A 14,055-nucleotide genomic window follows, 5' to 3' on the forward strand; every position below is an offset into this window, starting at 1 on the left:
CTGGCTAAGTTCAGAGCATTTGACCTACTCTCACACTGGCATTATATAAAGCTTAGCTTCAGCTTCAATACGACAGACACACAGACAGAGAAGAGCATGGCCTATGTGGGATGCACATAAAATCTAAAGTCCAACTGTAGTCTAAGGGGTCTGTGAAGAATATCCAGATGGAAAGATCAACCCCAGAAATCCACCCATCTAACGCAGCACAAAGGCCATGATTGTTTGTAAGAAAGTGGTCTTTGCAATGGACAGAAACTCTCTGAACACATGAGCTCTCTGAAAACATGCATATACACAAAGATGCTGTCTGTTTTCATCCACAACAAACAGCAGAAGGGAAATCAATGACAAACAAATAGAGGACAGTATATCACCATCTTAGCTGGATAGTAATCTCTGATTTCTGCTACTGAAAGATTTCAGTAAAAAAAATAATTTTCTTGAATGAAAAACCCATGTTAGATTATGGCACTTGTTGTAGCCTACTTAAATAAAAGTAATTTTATTTAAATTGTTTTTAATTATTGACAGGAGACTTCCAGATAATTGTGGCAATTGAATTAATTGAATTATTAAAGACAAAATCAACGACTGTTGGTAATTTCAGTCCTTTCTGATTTGTTTACTTTCAGAAGGTTTGTACATGGCTGTTGTACAAATACAACATGGCTGTTTACAAATACAATTTGTAAAAACAAATTGTTTGTATGTTTTTATTCACTGTTTGTGTAAAATGGCTCTTATTAAAGTAGGAGGATGCTGTTTTAGTCTATAACTTGAACTTTAATTGGTCAATATACCATTCCATCCACCATACTACAACACATGTCCGGTGGGCTTCTTCACAACCTAACCATACCTGTACTCATGCACATCAAGCCAGCATTCTATTAAACCATATTATAGTGCTTTATGTTACATCTCCCTCAGTTTTGAGTGTTTTACACTTGTTCAGTAGTAGCCACATCAAGGCATACATTTTTAGGTGGGTACAGTACAATAGCTGTAAATACTACAATGTGTAGTGGAGTATGGACCAAATACCAGACAACCAGATCGAAATGAAGAAATTAAAAGTTTTGAATTAAAATTTGTCCATTCTGAAGGCAAGGCAAGGCAAGGCAAGGCAAGGCAAGGCAAGTTTATTTATAGAGCACCTTTCATACAGAAGCAATTCAAAGTGCTTTACAGAAAAAGAAATTACATTAAAAGCCAGAGTAAAATCATAAATTCCAATAAGACAATTACATAAAAAGAGTAAAATGATTAAAATGATTAAAACAATTTAAAATGACAAATAAATGAAAAGAAATAAAAGAAATAAAATGCCGTTACAGAAAAGTGCAGAATATTTTAAACTGAGCTGTAAGCCTGCTCAAACAAGAGAGTTTTAAGTCTTGATTTAAATGTGTCTAACGTTGGGGCACTTCTAATATTCTCAGACAGCTGGTTCCATTTAAAAGTGGCATAGTAGCTAAATGCTGCCTCTCCATGTTTAGTTTTGACCCGAGGCAGGACTAACTGACTAGTTCCTAAAGATCTGAGATCTCTGCTCGGCTCATATCTCTGTAGCAGATCTGATAAATACGCTGGTCCTACCCCATTGAGACATTTATAAACCAGTAATAACACCTTAAAGTCTATTCTATAACAGACTGGTATCCAGTGTAAGGATTTGAGGATGGGGGTGATATGATCTCTTCTTTTGCTCCGAGTGAGAACTCTGGCAGCTGCATTTTGAATCAGCTGAAGCTGTTTAATGGTCTTTTTTGGAAGTCCAGCTAAGAGACCATTACAGTAATCAATCCTGCTAGAAATAAAAGCATGGATAAGTTTCTCTAGGTCTGGTTTAGTCAGAAAATCTCTAATCTTACTGATGTTCTTAAGATGGTAAAATGCTGATCTAGTAACCGCTTTAATATGACTACTAAAACTGAGATCTGAGTCCATTGATACACCAAGGTTGCGAGCCAGTTCTTTAGATTTGAGGGCTCTCGAGTCCAGATACGTAGCCAATCTTTGTCTCTCAGTGCTATTCCCAAATAGTATAATCTCAGTTTTATCTTTATTCAGCTGCAGAAAATTGTGTCCCATCCAGTTTGTGATGTGTTCAAGGCACTTGCTTAATAAGTCAACTGGGCCAGAGTCGTTTGGGGACAGGGCCATGTAAATCTGAGTATCAATCTGAGTATCTGAAATCTGAGTATCTGAAGAAGACCTTTCGTCTGCGACCAAGTCACATTCCACAGGATTGTTTGTGCCCGCGGGGGGGGCAAAGGCCTTGCAGCCCCCATACACACGCACCCACCTAAGAACACTTTAAAGTAACACATGGCCCCAACGACCCCCCCTCTCTTCAGGAGATAACCTATTTTATAATGCTTTTAAGAGACAGGAACCTCAAACAAAAGGAAGGGTTATAATCCCGTTTATGACAAAGTGGCACCTCAATGTCTCTCGTTATCTCCCACGGGAATCAGCAGATGTTTAGAAGGGGTGACCAACAGCGACCAACAGCGGACCCCAAATGGACACTGGCGAAACTACGCCTCGCTCGGGGTCGCCTAAAACAATAGCGGAAAATAGTCAAACTCTGATTAAATGTGTATAAACAAATGTATTAATGTCACTTTCTGTACCCTCAGATGAATGCCTACCTCCTAATGAAATGTTGTATATTGTTGATTGTTTCTATCATGAAAAGAAGTTCTGCCTCTGAATAAGAGAAAACGGATTAATATTCTTTTCCAGCGTATCATCATGAATTGGACGTAAAACAACGTACTCAAGATGGGATCTTATATGGATGTTGGATACTAACAGTCCAGTGTACTCATTGTTATATATTGATAACAGGTATAAGAATTTCGATACGCGAAATTTATATTATTCCTGTGCGAATCACTGATTCAAACCCCCTCCTACTCTCTCTCCCTCGCGAGAGTCACGTGAGGCTGAACTACTCTCTGAACTACTCGGGGTACGCCCGAGACCACTTAACCAACGAAGAAAGATTTCCATGCTGACTCAGCCTGGACGCTTCTGCGGTAAAAACCGCGAGACTAAGTGAGACGCCTTCACTCCCAGGACCTCAGAGAGCCTCTGTATCCAAGCGAGTGGTGAAAACCGATGAAAAAGTAAGCTAAACTTATGCATTTCCAGAGCTGAAAATCGAATTAAGTTCTTGATAAATTTTGTATTAATTAAACCTTAGTTAGCAACACATTAGTCACAAGCCAGCAGTGCCTAGCCCGCCTTAAGGTCAAAACCGTAAAACATGTAAATGTTTTTCAGACAGTTACATGTACTTTCAATTATTATATCTCAAAGATGTGAAATTTCCAGGTACCATGAGAAATAACCAATGACAACAAGTTAATGCTTCTTGTCATGCTCACAAATATCTGCTGCTAACCTTTTCCATGATCGTGAGGTTAGTGGTGTGGATATCAATGGCTCTTTGTATTGAGTTGGCTTTATTTCAAAGCACTCCATGCAAGCCATTATCATCACACATAGCTCTCTCCCAATTCCAGGCCACCATATGCTCAGATGAACTCTCTCTCTGCATTTGACAATGCTTGGATTTCCATAGTGCAGTCGCTGCAGAAGTTATTTTCCCATACTGGGTGATGGGACCATCCTGTCATCAAACAACACCAGCCCTCTGGATGTAGTGAGTCAATTTCTCCAGAGAAAATATCTCAGAATTTCTGTTGAGAGTTATCTTGAAAACTTAGGACAGCCATTACTAATTATAGAGCTCAACATCCGAAACTCTCTACATCCGAAACTCTCAGTCCACTCTCGTCTATTGCTTTATTTGTTCAAGCTTTGATCAAGAGCAAGGCCATGTTACATCTCTAGATTTTTAATTAATGTTGTACTTCAATTTCCAACTCTGAGACATCCAGGTTTCTGACTAGCAGGGGATGCAAAGACAGTGTGTCTGAGTATGACTACACCCTTTTTCAATATGAGCGTAACATTCTTCTGACTCAGTAAGTGTTCTAGCTTTTTTTTTTATTTTTCTGAAAGCCTCCTCTTGTGCTGTACTCCACATCCATATTGAGTCATTCTTAAGGAGGTCAACAAAGTGCCTTTGTTACCTGTGATAAGTTTTGGAGGTAATGTCCAAGGTAGTGGAACATACCTAAAATTTGCCATAGACCATGGATGTCTGAATGTGGATCAAGTATATAATGTACCTCTACCGTAGATTTTTGAGAGTGTAGAAACTCATTTGTAACTCAAGTTGTTTAGTATTGTAGCACTTTCGTTCTATGTTTGCTTTCATGCAGTTACCTCTCTCCCGAATTTAGAGTGGGTTCCTACCTAAATACGTTGATACATCAAAAATAAGTAAATATTACCCACCTATGGAGCAGGAATAAAGCAATATCCTCATCTCTTTTCATGATTTTCAATGTTTGGAGGTCTCTTCTCCATTTCACAGGAAGCCTAGCATGGTTGACAAAGCTAGCAAATGGTGAGGAAATATCTTCTGAATTTTTTAAAAAGTGATTTTTGCTTGACATCGTAAAAATTGCCTTTAGGGTCCATTATGAATAAATCATAGAACATATCAAATATACCAGATATCAGCCCAGAATCAGTGTTACAGCCTGTGCAGGCTGTGGGAGTTACAATGTCCAATGATTGCAACTGAAAAGCAGTTGTTCCCAATGCTGAAATTGTTTAATACTGCAATCACAATTTGCATGAATGGAAATTTGACATCTTAAACTGAAACATTTATTAAAGCCTACATCAAAAGTAATGTTGGCTTGGAAATGTAACTCTATAAACAATTAACCCATTAAATGTACAAAAAAAAATTACTTAAGTATAAATATAATTCAACAGATGACTGACTTTATGCACTTTGTTTGTGACAACAATATAGTTTTAATTTATTTAATTATATATTTGTCACGCTCTTAGCCTGATTCTTGTTTTCCAGCTTTGTTTTTGTTTCCTTGTCACCCTTGAGCTTAAGGAGCACATGGTTTGTTTTGTCCCTTAGCTCCACACTAGCCCCGCCTTAGTCCTGCCTTAGCCCCTGCCCTCATTATCCTTCCCAAGTGTTCCTTGTCTATGCGCCATGTTCCTAAGTATATAAGCCTCCTGTTACAGTGTTGTCTTTGGTGGACATTTCATATTTGTGCTCTTGTTCTTCTGTTGTTCCATATATTCCGAGTAGTCTCAGGGTGCATTCTGTTCTTGATGCTCCTGTCCCAGTCCCTAGGTCTGTGTATATGTTCTGTTGGTTTTGCCCTATGTCTGTGTGTTTAGTGTTAGTTTACCGTTCTTCCTTGCAGCTATGCTTTAGTTCCCCTGTTTGACTCTCTTGTTAGCTTTTAGTTTTATGTGACCTAGTTTTGTTCATTCCAGTGTTTGCTTGTTTGTTAGCATTTAGCCTTGTCCTAATTTAGTCCTGTTTGGTCAGTCCCTTGTTTTTTTAAGTTTTAAATTTTTGTGTTATCTTATTATTTCTTGTTGTTTTCCTATTTCTTGTTTTAGTTGTTACTCTACCTAGTTCTTCTCAGTCTTGTTTGGTTTTCTTGTCTTAAATAAATTGTTATTGCATTTGTGTCCATCTCCGTGAGATCCACCCACCATTACAATATAATTTTTACTCATATTTGTGATTTTTCATCCTCCATACACATAAATATATATAAATAATAATAATTTAAAAGACAGGTTCTTACAATGCAGTATGTCTCTGGCTGGTGGAGGCCACAGGTGGATGAGGCTGTTAGTCGGTCTGCTCGGCCAATAAGCAGATCTCCGGTAGCTGGATAACAGCTTCCCTCTGCACATTTATCACTGGGATCAGGCAAAATCTGGCCCAGCACCCTGAAGGCAAGAGCTAAAGAGCAACACAGATTAAGATGAGAGAGATGGAACACACATTTGCATCTATATATAAATATTTCTTGACTGTGCACCCTTAACAGAAAAGCATCCAATAAAATGGGCCATTCTGCTTCAGATGAGCCTAAGATGTTCATGCTCAGTGCCAAGCATTAGCTAGAAGTGTGTATAAACCCCAGCATTGGAACTGCATTCTCTGGAGTGACAGACCTCCATCCAGGACCTTGGACATGTGTTGGTGTAGTACTGTGATTCAGAACAAATCATCCAACAACACTGCACAAATTCACTAATAATGATTAAGCTGAAAGCAAACAAATCCTCACAAAAATGCCTTAATATCTAGTGTACATTATTGTGGCAAATTTAGCAAGCTCAGATTAATACTTTTCCACCGCAACCCTGAACTGGATAAGCGGTTACAGACAATGAATTAATATTTGATGTACCAATGTCTGTTGATTTTTGCCTATATGTTATACCCTCCACTGAGAGGTCAAAATGTTTTTATGCCTAATAATCTGTTCTAAATTTCACAAATAAAAATTGTTTACAGTGTTGGCAATCCAGGCATATACAGTGTTTACTGAATTTTTATTACTTTTTCTCACGGGTCACTGCACAAAATGGCAAAGACCACAATGCAACATTGTTTTATAGATTATTTTGAGACAGCCTGAGGCAGTCACCAAAGAAAACAGTCTTCAGATATATCATTATTTTATCATTACCAGCATTCCATATAAAAACTAAAAAGGTATATGTTTTTTATGAAGAAATCCAAGTCTTTGTGTCTCTCCACAATCCATCATTTCTCATCACATCATTCTAAACAATTTTGATCTAAATATTTTTTTAACCAATGAATCACGTACATATTTTAAACAAAAATAAATGTCCCTTTAAATCTGCTCTTACAATGAAAACACTTTTCTTACAACAGCAGGTCCACCCAGGCTTTCAGTTTCTCTTGCACCATCTCAGTTGTAAAAGCCAAACAATCTTGTGAAATATGCAAAAATGCATAGAAGTTGTTATGATTTCCACAAGCACTTTGGATGCCAGGCAGAAAACCTGCTTTTAATTTTTGAAATGAGCATCATGTGGGCCTAATGTGTGGGCAGGGCAGTTTAAATCTGTCTTCCAGTGAAAGTGTTGTTACTTCAAGACACTACCAAAACAAACTTACAGACCCTACAGAGCCTCGGTGGAACTTAGGAAAATCCAGTATCTATTAGATAGGAACTGAAATACCTATAAATTACTACAACCCTATTATCCTGTTCGGGTATGTTTGGTCTCAAATGAACTGCTAAAGCATTCTGAAGAAGTAAAAAATGACACTTCAGAACTGCTTCAAATAAATCTATTTACATGAGCTTCCACTCCTATTTAAGAGAAGGAGCTCCATCCAGTGTTTTGGGGTGATCCTGATGTCCATACTGTGGTACTATTTATGAGTCTGAATCAAATCAAATACTTCCAGTAATGATCTAACATGTAATCTAAAGCTTTTCCAGATATACAAACACATATTTTCTTTTCCTCAGTGTACTGGAGTAGATTTAATCTTATTTTTACAAACAAATGTGATCAGTAGTTAAGTGCATGATACTGAATAAATGAAGTGACTTAGTACAAAACACATATGTAAAACCAGACATGCATGACTAATATGAAACATCACATTCATATAGCTTCTTCACAGGCAGTGGGTTACAGAGGGGAAGACAGCAACACATCACTGCGTTGTGCCTCAGGCTGAGAGAGGAGCAATAATAATTTAAACAATACATAAACTATATATTTACAGATTATGCCAAAGTTTATACATCTATAGAGCAAGAGACCTTAAGTTTTTTTTAAGTATAATATCCAGAACTTACTCAGAAGAGTGGCAACCTGTAAGGTCCACATTGTTGTTGCAGTTAAACCTCTGCCCTTTCAACCCCGAGCACTCTGCACTTATTAATGAATTAGGCGAAGTGAGAACGAGCATGCGCCACGCAGCGCTGGCCTAATACTACGCTGAGGACTTCCACTGTTCTCGATGCTGTGAGGATCAGTCTGTAGTGTTCCTCCCCGTAAACCAGCTACTCCTCTCACAGTGGGTGGAGCTTTTTCCGTCCCACACACTGGGCACAGGCCTTTCCATGCTGCTGCATTTCTGGATTCAAGATTTAAAGGTCTTATGGTAATATTCACATAAATAATCGTTATAAACATTATTTAATTTACTTCCCATAGCATATAAGTATCAACCTTTACTATTTTAAGCGGGAGTAGGAGTAGCCTTGAGGTTAGAGAAGTGCGCTTGAGGCCGAAAGGTCGCCAGCTCAGTTCCCGGGGACGGTGTTCTGACGAGTTGTGCTACCATAGTGTACTTTTATTCGTACAGTTGTTTAAATAAATAAATAAATAAATATTTATATACGGTGGCGCAGCAGGGAGTGCCGCAGTCACACAGCTCCAGGGACCTGGAGGTTACTGAGGTCACGCCATCTGCACTTCGCGAAAACGCAGTCACGCCATCTACACTAGGATTTCTTCTGCGCGTCTACATCACGGTTTACGGTAGAACGTGTGCGAGCGAGAGGGGGGACTCGCAGAAAAGCGCAAATATTGAAAATTCATAAGAAATTAATTTAAAACATAATTCAATACAGTTAATATTAAAAACAGGCCTGGGGCTAAAATAACGGTTTGCAACCCTTAAAAAGTCCATAAAGATCCATAAAATGGAGGGAATACAGATTTTCCCTGAAAATCTCACTGTTGTATTGAAAAACATGTCCTCAGGTACACAGGGTATAATATTTATGTGTATTTATTGTAAGAATTAGAAGTAATAGGCTTGAAAAAAACTCTATGGATATTAAATTCCATAAAATTGTTAAATCAAACTGTTACCAGACCACTCCACTGCATTCTTGAAGAGCATGTTCTCAGGTACTCAGGGTATAATTTTCATACATTTTTACTGTAGGAATATGAAGTAATATTATTTGATGAAGGACAATTTTGAGTTCTATTAAAGGGTTAAATCAAACTATTACGAAACCACTCCACAGCAGCCTTGAAGAACATGTTCTAGAGTACCCAGAGAATAATTGTCATACATTTTTACTGTAGGAATTTGGAGTAAAATCATTTCAAACTCATAAATATGCTGTTTAATTTACAAATATTGCAAAATTTTGAGAGCTATTAAAGGGTTAAATCAGGTTGGTTGTGGGTTCGATTCCCGCTCCGGGTGACTGTCTGTGAGGAGTTGGTGTGTTCTCCTCGTGTCCGCGTGGGTTTCCTCCGGGTGCTCCGGTTTCCTCCCACAGTCCAAAAACACATGTTGGTAGGTGGATTGGCGACTCAAAAGTGAGTGTGTGAGTGAATGTGTGTGTGGGTTGCCCTGTGAAGGACTGGCGCCCCCTCCAGGGTGTATTCCTGCCTTGCGCCCAATGATTCCATGTAGGCTCTGGACCCGCCGTGACCCTGAACTTGACAAGCGCTTACAGATAATGAATGAATGAATGAATGAATATATATATCCTATCCCAGGGTATCCTTCCTGCTGAGGGTATATTTCTGACAACTTAGACTGTCATAGATATATGAGAATATCTGTCCTGGAGAACTCTGTATCCAAATGATGGGATGGACTTTTAAATCTGACCCTCAAAGAAACATGTAGGCTTCACAGGCTGACCTCACTCTAAAATAAAAGAGGGTGTTTATCAATATTGTATTAAAGAGACCAGTTCTTGAAAATCTCCCATCTGTTAATATCATCCTCTATTTTTTTCAAAATTACATAATTATCTTAAAAACAGAAGATATGGAAGCACTAATTTCAGTACGTAGCATACCTCATTTACCACCATAATTGGTGGTAATAATTTACACCTTACTTTTATCAGCATTGATCAGCATGAGAGCTGATTCTGACAAATTAACTTTATGTCCTGAAAGATATCCAAAATGGTCCAAGGATTTTAGAAAATTGGGGAGGGTTTGTTGAACATTTGCCATAAAAATTAATGTCATCGACATAGAGTGAAATTGAATGTGAAAAGTTGCACCTACTGTTACAGGGGAAAACCGAGAAGTTGTTCTAATTAAATGTGCAAGTGGTTCAATAGTTGAATTTAAGATTAACGGAGATTCAATATCAAATAAATCTGAAATAACTCCTCCCCTAACCCTAGCTGAAGGACTTGCATATAGTGTTTGAATCATATTAATAAATTTGTCCCCAAAATTATATTCTTTTAAAACCCTCCAAGTTCAAGACGATCAAACGCTTCTTCGGCATCTAAAAATAACAGACCACAGTCAGGTGGGATTTTATGGGTTTCACTCAATATGTGTAGGAACCGAATACAAGCAGCAGCAAAATGTCCCCTGATAAAGCCTGTTTGATCCGTGCTAATTATTTTCCCACCTACTGTCTCAGGTCTACTGACTAAAACTTTAGAGAATGTTTATGTCAGCGTTTAATCAATGAGATTGGACGGTGATTGGCACATTCCTATGGGTCTTTATGAGGTTTGTGTATAAGAGTTATAATGGCTGTGTTAATAAAGCCTCTATGAAAGCTTCCATAGTCAACAGAATTGTTTTTTGTTTCTAACCAAACTGGTCCTATAACATCCCAAATTGCTAAATAAAGTTCCACATGTATACAGTCTATACCCAGAGTATGCCCTTTATTTGTAGCTTTAGTTCATCCTTTGTATTAGGCGAATCAAAAGCTTTGGCGTCCTCTACTGGCAGTGTGGGAAACTCTAAACCTGCAATAAAAAAGTAATTAAATCCCCCTTCTACTACTCCACTTTTATATAACATTTTAAAATAAATTTTGAATGTTTCATTTATTTCTTCAGGAGAAAATACCCCACGTTTAGAACATCTAATTGCTGATATTAACCTTTTAGCCTCCTGTTGTCCAATAGTCAATGTCAAAAGTAGTCTTGGTCTGCTGCATAATTATGTTTGGTTATATGGCTCCTATATTCTGCATTGTTTCTTAGTACATCACTTCATTCTGCTTGTTTTATTTTAAGCTCATTTTCATTTGTTATGGAGTAGTTCCTTTTTAGATCATTCTCCAGAGTCTGGTACAATTATTCTAGTGTAGAAATCTGTTGGAAGCTGATTTTTATATACGTGGGGAATAAAACCCGATTGCATTACCATAAGAAACTTTTGATGTAGGCCCAAACCACTGTCATATATGAATTTTTGTTTAAATGTATGAATGTAGTCAATTCTGACCTCAACTGCATTAAAAACTCATCATTTTTTAGAAGAGTGGAGTTAAACCTCCATCTTGAAGACCTTTTTTTAATATACTACGACTTTCCCCCGACTGACATTGCGGCTGCACAGAGTCTGCAGACTAGAGCCAACAAGCACAGGCTCAGCACGATTGAAAATCGGGCTAAAAGAAGTGTAGTGTAACCCCTGCCTAATCGAGTGAGAAACAAAGAGGGGGTTCATGTATTTAGTATGTTATAAACCGATCCACCATAACATTAAAACCACTCAAAGGCAAGATACAACACTGATTATCTTGTAATAACTGTACGTGTTAATGCCGGCAAGACAGCAAATCTGATTTGCCTCATAAAGTAACTGTGCTTAAACAGGTGGGGAAGTGATCGAAGGATGAGTGCCGTAGCCATGGTTTGTAACATGTTCCAGCATACCACATCCCAATCTATTTGCAAATTGATTTTTAATGTTATGGGAGATTGGTGTATTTTATAACTTAATTCTATGTAAATGAATTAAGTAAATGTGTATAGAAATCTCAGAAAATAAAATTAAACCAATGTTGAAAATCAGGCTGATCGACCCATCGGACCTTCCAATGGACCTGTCCCTACCTGACACACCCCTTGGCCCTAACATCGAGGAAAAACAAAAACATCTGAGATTTCAATACACTTACACAGATTACATTTCATAATAAACAGTTGTTACAAATTTTAATATAACTTGTATAATGGTTTACCAATATCAAAGATTACTAATAATAAACAATTCAATAGAAACATATGACATAATATTGTATCTTCAGCTATTTCGTCTTTTGATGTGATGTTGATGACATATTGAGCTTCAGCAAGTTTTCACCGTTCTGTTTCAAAGTCCTTCTGTTTTATTATCCTCTTTTGAGATTTTGGGATCCCTGTAGCACTTCAGGAAACTCGAACAACCATCCACCCTTACAGTGATCTTCCCCACTTTTTATTCTGGAAGAAAGAAACAACAGCCAGTATCTTTTGCAAAAATGACAGATGCAAATAAACATCAAATACAAATTAATAATAGTAATATTAATACATTAATAGGTGTTATAAGCTACAGTTTATACTTCATCCAAACAATCTTTATAATTAATTACTAAATAATAAACCTAACAAAATAATAGAATATTGTCATAATTGAATAGTAAATATATAATAGTAGATATTCAAAATGGATATCTCTCCACCAGGTTGTTTTCAAAAATTTCCTCCTCATGTTTGTCTGAGTCTGTCCTACTTAATAATGGCATCTGTACTTGATCTCCAGGCATTACAACTCCAACCCATTTCAAAATCATAGCTTTTGCACAACAGTTAACAACAAAAAAAAGTTAACAACAGTGTACAAAAACCAAACATTATACACACACTGCTAAAAGAGCTGCTCCAAAAACTTGAGCCAACATTGCTCCTAGTGGTCCTAATTTCTCCAATAACCAAGCATTCACAGACCATTCAGCTCCTTTTGATGGACCAAACGCCTCCCTTATATGCTTCAACAAAACTACTCGTATTATCAGAATTACCCAGAATCAAGGTATAACAGGCATCCCCTGTTAGATTCAAAGCCACACATAATCCTCCTTGCTTAGCTAAAATGTAATCCAGAGCCATGTCATGTTTCAACAATGTTAATCTGTAACTTTTTTGTGTATTTGAAACCCTCTTATTGTCTCATTAGCAAACCCTTGTAAAGTGTACATAATATTATCTATATGATCTGCTAAAAATGTCACACCATACCATGGGAATAATCCTATACCCCATTTTTCTCCTATACTGATTCCCCAATGGTAGGCTTCCAAAATATGAAACTGAGCCATTTCCCTTTTCTTTCTTCTCCCAGAAATACCTTCAGAATTCCCTTCATCAGTTGCTTCACCTTTATGGAGAGTATAAACCTCATAAGGAAGCTTTAATGTTGCCATATAACAACAGCCTGTCCACCCATATGGTAGAACTAAGTATGCTTTATCTCCACAAACCCACCAAATATCCTTAACATTTCCTATAGTCACATTTACGGGCAAGATGTCATAATGCACCATTAATGTTCTACTCTGTTTGCTATCTGGTGTATGAAAATTCACTTTAAACAAAGCATCCTTAGGTTTAGGTTCCTTAAAATTCATTATATAATGAGCACAATCAGATATTCCCATAAACATCCCCTGTCCATTGTGAGTGTCATTGGAACAAAAACAGTCTTTAGTCCCCACAGATTTTACTTCCATCGCATCAGGCAATGTTGTCAGTATATTTGCATGCTGATCAAGGAAATTCACATATGGCAGCTTCATCAACCAAATACAATTTAATCTAGGTCTAAACAAATGCACTGATAAAGCCATTATTCTATCTTCTGCAGAGTTTTGCTGATAAAATAACCATGATAAAGCATAAGATTGACACATAGCATGCAGTGGTTCTGGTACTGCCTCTAAAATTGATGGCCAGGTGCTTGGTGTTGGAACTTTCACCACACATGGACCAGTCAACTTCTTACTCATTCTTAGGAATGGGTTATCTGCTGAAACCATACATTTCTAGCTGCCCACGAGTCTGTGATTTGTAACACTGAAGAATCAAATCCATATGCTTTCCATTTTGCTTCTCTTTTCTGTTATGCATGGTAACGGTCAGTCATTTCTTCAGATGTCCAGTCAAAATCAGAAAACTCTTTCTGCCCTTCTGAGTGGTTACTAAACCATTTGAATCAATGTCTTCCATTGGGTTTCTAGCTTCAAAAGTCACTTTACTAATATTCACTTCATGCTCTATATTTAATGCTGGTCTCTGTGTTATGTTTACTTTCTTCTGCAATGGAAAAGACATTACTTCAGGAGTCTGGGTTACTTTTACA

General features: G+C 37.4%; 1 protein-coding gene across 1 annotated transcript in view; it reads right to left on the minus strand.

Annotated features, from left to right (window-relative positions):
* Positions 1 to 7,954, minus strand: part of lamb1b (laminin, beta 1b) — a 34,225-nt gene extending 26,271 nt beyond the window's left edge. The window contains exons 1-2 of the mRNA XM_066667687.1: positions 7,770 to 7,954; positions 5,718 to 5,878 (exon numbers count right to left, since the gene is read on the minus strand). Coding sequence (XP_066523784.1) covers positions 5,718 to 5,878; positions 7,770 to 7,800 — 192 coding nt within the window. The 5' untranslated portion in view covers positions 7,801 to 7,954. The remainder of the gene's footprint in view (positions 1 to 5,717; positions 5,879 to 7,769) is intronic.
* Between the last annotated feature and the right edge of the window lie 6,101 nt (positions 7,955 to 14,055).

The sequence above is a fragment of the Hoplias malabaricus genome, chromosome 4, assembly GCF_029633855.1.
Source record: "Hoplias malabaricus isolate fHopMal1 chromosome 4, fHopMal1.hap1, whole genome shotgun sequence".
Taxonomy (NCBI): Eukaryota; Metazoa; Chordata; class Actinopteri; order Characiformes; family Erythrinidae; genus Hoplias; species Hoplias malabaricus.